General features: G+C 47.7%; 1 protein-coding gene across 1 annotated transcript; it reads right to left on the bottom strand.

Moving 5' to 3' along the window:
• Nucleotides 1–490: 490 nt before the first annotated feature.
• On the bottom strand, nt 491–2,006 carry LOC123082895 (F-box/LRR-repeat protein At2g43260-like). Its single transcript, XM_044505108.1, has one exon. It carries the CDS (start codon nt 1,830–1,832, stop codon nt 543–545), a length of 1,290 nt encoding a protein of 429 aa, XP_044361043.1. The 5' UTR covers nt 1,833–2,006; the 3' UTR covers nt 491–542.
• Between the last annotated feature and the right edge of the window lie 4,165 nt (nt 2,007–6,171).

Below are 6,171 nucleotides of genomic sequence, written 5' to 3'. Positions count from 1 at the left end.
TCCAGGAATTACTTGACAAAAACTTCAACAGAGGCCGTGCTGTAGTAACAATCGGAAACCACAAAACTTTGTTGAGTGTCAAATCACACCCAACTACGCAAGTTTGCTGCAGTACTATTATCAGTGTACAAAGTATTCCGTTCTATTAGCAGTAATAACATCTAAGAACAAAGTAACAGAAGACATGGGTCAATGAAACAAAGTACTTGCTATCTTTTAACAATAACCACGCTGAAGCAACAATCGGACCCAAAACAGATGCAGTGACCCAATTACTGCCGCTGCGGTAACAATCAGACACAAAACCATGCAGAGAACCCCGATCACAGGCAGCTTCCCAAATATGACTGAGAAAAAACATCTCCACACAAAGCAATAGGACCAAGGTGTGCACTGAACATGAAAGATCGAATTATTAAGCACCGAATGATGATAGAAGTGCCGATTCCCCCATCCAAATTGTTCGCTTCATACAGGATAGGTGCTTCCAGGGCACGACAAGTGCACAAGTAGTCCAAAACATTAAGATGGAGCATGGCATCTTATAGCACAATAGCGAATAGAGGCTCATTGTTCACAGCTTCTTGTTTTTGTGTCTCAAACAATAAAAGTGAAATCATGCTCTCCTGGAAGCGATGCCTAGTAAGTGCCAAGTGGTTTTCATGCTCTTCACTTTCCACGTTTCCTAAAAATACGCCATCAATGTCACAATGCAAGAGACGGCTAGGACACTGCTCAATCAACATCTCACGCTCGTTGATCACTGCCATACTAGGAACATATTTGATCCCCAAATCAAGCGGTGGTGATGCCTCCATCGCTAACAAGTTAAACGTGTACATGAAGCCCCAGGTTTCAGCATCATAGTCCTGCAACACCCAAACATCTAAAGTAGTGACACATTCAGAGGAGGTGCAGCACAAAGCTAGGGCGCCATCCATATCCCCCAATGACACCGTATCGCCCAGCTGTGTTGGGCGGCTCATCTGCTGGAATGTCTCGGCTATGGTGTCAAATACCGTTATGTTGAGACCCATTGCCCAATGCAGGCTACCACGATGGTGCACTGCTGGACAATGATAGAACCAAATAGCAGGAATAAACCTTTGTTCTGGAACTGTCGGCCACTGGATGCATCTTGGCTGATCCGATCCGACCGTGAGGACGAAATACTCAAGTAACTCAATTGCTACGTCGCTCCCATCGGGCATCGTGTATGAGGGGTATGACACCCAAAGCACTCGGTGTTCTCTAGATGTGTGGTGCCGGTAGAACCCGGCTACGCTGATCCGGAAGTTTGGTCGTCGTGGAGGATATGGCAGGGAGGCACACTTGCGGGTGGCCGGGTTGCAGACGTAGAAATCATATTGGTGTCGCACGATGAGGAGGCCATCGCAGGTGGCACGGTGTATAACGCCGTTGTGTGTGTATCGGAGGAAGGGCCGTATCTTTAGATCATTGTTGGAGGCTCTGACGACGCGACAGATGGCGTCTTCGTGTTTGACGATGGGGAGCGAGGGCTGGTGGCCATGGTGGTCGAGGACGAAAGCGTCCGTGGAAGTGCCGCCGCGCCACGACCCGCGGACCGCGCGGCAGCGGAGCACGTCTTTCACAGGCAGCCGGACGAGGATCTCGTGGACGACCACCCACTCGGGTAGGTCGTCCAAGATGGTCGCGCCGCCGCTGCCTTGCATGCTGATTCCTCGCTGATATATACAGGGAAAATAAAGGAGAAGAAAGATGAGAGCGGCGTTTTGGAGCTCGAGCTCAGCTGCTCCCATTATCTCGCCCGTCTGTTCCAGTCTTGGGATTCGCAGAAAGCCAGCTGGCATGGTGGTTGCGAGCAGCGATAAAAGGGAGATACGATGGAATACGGTAGCGAACAGTGGGTACGAGCGCGTGGAGGCCTGACGGCAGGCGCCCCGCCTCTGTCAGGGCCGTGGCCCAGGATGGTGTCTATCCGACCGGGCCGTGGCCCAGAACGTTTGCTTTAAGCCAGGGCCATGGATCAGATGTCGCTGTATGAGCCGCCTGCCGGTTGGCAAGTCAGGCCCAACGTGCACGTGCGTTCGAAAAAAAATTCGCACAGTTCTCCTTCTAGTTGCATCGTTCCTCTTCTGGAGACCGCGGCTGGCGGCCGTCCTCAACGAGCTGGGTTTGGCGAAAAAGGGTGGACAGCCGAGTTCAGGCTGGGTGAGTTTGTGGGCGCGCCGGTGCTTCGCCGCCGGCCTGCGTGCTGATGGACGGGGAGGGCACCATGACACAGAATTGGCATAGTGACAAACTGTCAGAAGCTTTTTTGTACGCACAAACATATGCAATTAATTTTCAAAACATTTGCAGGTTGCATCTTGGAAGTGCGCCGCCAGACCGCGCGCCATGTCCATAGGATGACCGCTCTGGAGTTAACAATACGAAAATATGCAGAGCAACCTGACAAGAGTGTGATGCGGCCTGCACTAGGGCTCAGTTTCGACTCGTTGGGTGAGGCGTATGATTTCTACAATCTTTATTCTTGGGAGATTGGCTTCGGAATAGGATATGGGAAAAGCAGACTAAATGCTCAAAGAACAAAGACGATGCAGGAGATTGTTTGCGGGTGCTCGGTAAGTGCTGTTCGGCATGCGTATGATGAAAATGTTGTTGCAGGGTTCTGCTTTGACATAAACTTTTTTTGTCTTTTCGTGGTTTTTTCGCTGCAGGGCAAAACCGAAGCAGAGAACAGCAGGTCCTGCAGGTGTGAGTGTCCTGTGCTAATTAGGCTACTGCGAGCGTCCGACAACTGTTGGTACATCACAGAGCACTGGGAAAATCACAACCACTCTCTGTCGCTCACCATGGGTGAAAAAGTGCACTGGCCGTCCCATAAACACACAGACATCTACACCAAAGATCTGATTAGGCAGCTAAGGGAGAACAATGTCAACTTGGGGAAGGTATACAACATAATTGGGAGTTTTTTCGTTTCTGTTGAGAAGGTGCCATTCACAAAGAGGACCCTCAGGAATATATGTGGAAAAATTAACCGTGAGCAAGCTGACGACGATGTCCGGAAGACACTTGAAAGTGACTTGAAAAATTGTGATGTCTTTTTCATATGCTGGGTTTCTGGGCTCCTAAAATTTGATCTAACATCTGTGGTTCTGCTTTTGTTACATGTCTCACAGCCTTGGTTCTTCGACTGGATGGACTATGGGACATACAATGTGGAGCAGCACACAGTCCCACGGATCAGCGTTTACACAGCAGAAATTTGCAGGAGGCTTATATATGTCACGAGGGAGTACCCGGACATATTCCCTGTAAGTCACATCTGTATCCACTAATAGCATTGTTACAAGTTTGCGAACAAATAAACAGGAAGTGTAAAAACAAAAACAAAAGCTTAATTAAGGAACTGATATTTTCCCTGTACAGACAAAGCCTCATGATGAATTCGATCATCTGGATGAAGATTGGCATGATGTAGTTGGCAAGCCTGGTGGGATCCTACAACATGAAGGTAAAATGGGGGCTTTGTTAGACATGTAGGATGTTTGTCTGGGTATTAATGTTATGGTGGGGAGAAGAAATAAGGTTTCACTAATTCGATTATCAAATTATCTGTCCTGGTATGAAAAAAACAGGTCAACGGGAGGCGCTCCAAGCAGCTGAAGCGCTCATCGCTGCCATCCAACAAGATTGCACCACACCAGAGGGGCGGCGTGGCAAGCAGGGTGCCGGGGGTGACACGGACACAAACACTCTTAATGATAAAGGTAATGGGGTGGCTGACGAAAGTTCAGACTCATCAAGCAGCGACAGTGATGATGAACGAGTTGATCCAAGCATTCGGCTAGCAAGGACAATACTTAGAGCTGACAGAAGAGGTTTGTAGTGCAACATTTTGCCTATCCCGCTGCTCTGCCTCACAAGGTTTGTTTCTTGGCCGTATCGTGCATATGACTAACACTTGATGGCGTTCTTTGAAATTAGGAGAAAGCATAGATGCTCCGCCAACAACCGTACGTATCCCTGGGGTGGTTGGGGATAACCGCGTTACAGGCAAGTTATCTAATGCATAAATGGTGATTAGGTCCCTTGAGTAACAGATAAGGTGTATACTGCAAACACACGGAGCTTGTGGGAAGCAACAGCTGCTTGTGGGAAGCAACAACACTCAGGGAGCTGCTGCAAGCAATGCTAGTGCTTTGGTTGTAAACCCAGACAGACATGCTTTGCTTCGCAGCAGGGGGAGCACCTCAGGGCCGAGCTGTCTGAAATCAAGGCTCAGGCAAAGTCCGACCTTGAATGTGAGTATTTTATAAATGTGTTTTAGAGTCCAATACACGCGGTCCTGTTCTTTGAATTCTCTGCACCACTATCCACTAATTTACTTTGGTCTTGATGAAGATCAGAATTGGTTCATGGCCATAAGGGATGTCATGCCAACCTAACTATCGAGTAACACGCAAGTAAGATGTGTGCACGTGCTATATATTTGAACAGTTCAGCTTCGGCCAGGTCCTATATGAGGCAGGGGCTTACCATGTTGCAGAGATCAACAAGAAAACAAGTTTTGCAATGCGACGCACAACCAGGCAGAGAAGAGCGAGAGGCAGAGCATAGCGATTTACGAGGTAAAAATTTGACTGCCAATGTGGACAGTTTGCTCATATGAAATTGTTATGCTGCCATGCCTCAAAGGTAACTTCATTTGGGGTTGCTGTTATCATTGGCAGTATGTCTGAAGTTCGTCTGTGAAGGTCATGTAAGATTTCTTCCTGAGCATTTCCAACACGAGCAGACCAAGGACCGCAACAGCAATCAGTAACCCACCGGCACTACACTCTTTAGCCTTTACACGCATCCTCCGGAACTTGTAAGATTGGGAGATGACAATGTTGCTTATGAGAAATAGATGGGCATGTTCAAAGAAAACAGATTTGCTAAGATTTTTTCTTACGGCTAAGTTATTTAGTTAATTTTCATTGTAGCAACATTGTATTATTGTAGCAATTCAGTATCATATTTTTTTAGAACAGTATCATATTTGTTGAGAACACGCGAGAACAAAGTAAAAAAATGTGTAGGAACTGAATATCACGCATGAGACATCAATTGTAGAATGGTGTGCCTGGTCTCTCTCCATGCCGAGCTATGAACATCACCAGCTCTTAGCGCAGAAAGGGCATGGGATGAGAGTGAAGATCAGCGTTCCCTGGTTGGAGTGATATATTTTTTGTGAACGTGCCATGTAGATAGTTGATTGTTTTTGTGAGAGCAATGTTTTGCTTTTTACTGCCTCCGAGAAGTCTTAATTAATCGTGGGTAGATATTAGTTTGTACTGCCTTGGAAAACTGCTTGATTAATAATCGTTGGTATATTTGAGTTGACAGTTGTGGGATTTTAATGCATGTCTGGCAGCTCAACGGTAGCACTGGACCAGGTAAAGGATATCAGTCCAGGATGCCCAGGGACGTCATGGGCCGGCCGGGGAAACAGTGGCTTACCTATTTAATATGCAGAGCAGACGTGGGCCATGCAGACAGTCAGAAATAATCAGTAAATATGAAATACAGGCCCTATACATTGGCTGGTCCGAATCTTGAAAGCATTGTTCGGTCCAGATATCAAGAGCATATGTGCTCGGAAGCCAAAGTGGATATCCGAAGAAAGACACGTTAGTATGACGCGTCGACGTACGCTTGGAGAAGGGTTGCAAAGAAAGAAAGAAAATAGGCGGATGGAGAATGCCATGGCCGGAGAGAGTCGAGGTGACTTACTTTACTCTGGAGCGGAGGACGGTGGAGCGAGGGCGTCGGTCTCCGGCGGCGTCGCGACTGCGCCATGTTCGTTCCCGGCGGCTTCTATGGGCAGGAAGACAAGACCGATCGATCTGAGGGAGCCAAAGGTAGACTTTTGACAAGAAAAAGGTAACGCAACACCGCAGATGGGATTTGGTTACGATCGTTGGATTACTAGCGACGTGGGTCCTTTGTGTAGGGTTTCCTTGGAATTTGCTACTGGAAAAAATTCAAAATAAACCTTCAAGTGGCAGACGGAAGCTAAATCAAACCCTGAACTTTGACTCCTGAAAATGGGCACTCTGAACTTGTAATCTCAGTCTATTTTGAACCATAGACCTGTTTGGCACACCGGGAATACGACAATCCTGGCCGGGATAACCA

This window comes from Triticum aestivum, chromosome 4A (genome assembly GCF_018294505.1).
Source record: "Triticum aestivum cultivar Chinese Spring chromosome 4A, IWGSC CS RefSeq v2.1, whole genome shotgun sequence".
NCBI lineage: Eukaryota > Viridiplantae > Streptophyta > Magnoliopsida > Poales > Poaceae > Triticum > Triticum aestivum.
This window is presented reverse-complemented; position numbering and strand designations above follow the sequence as displayed.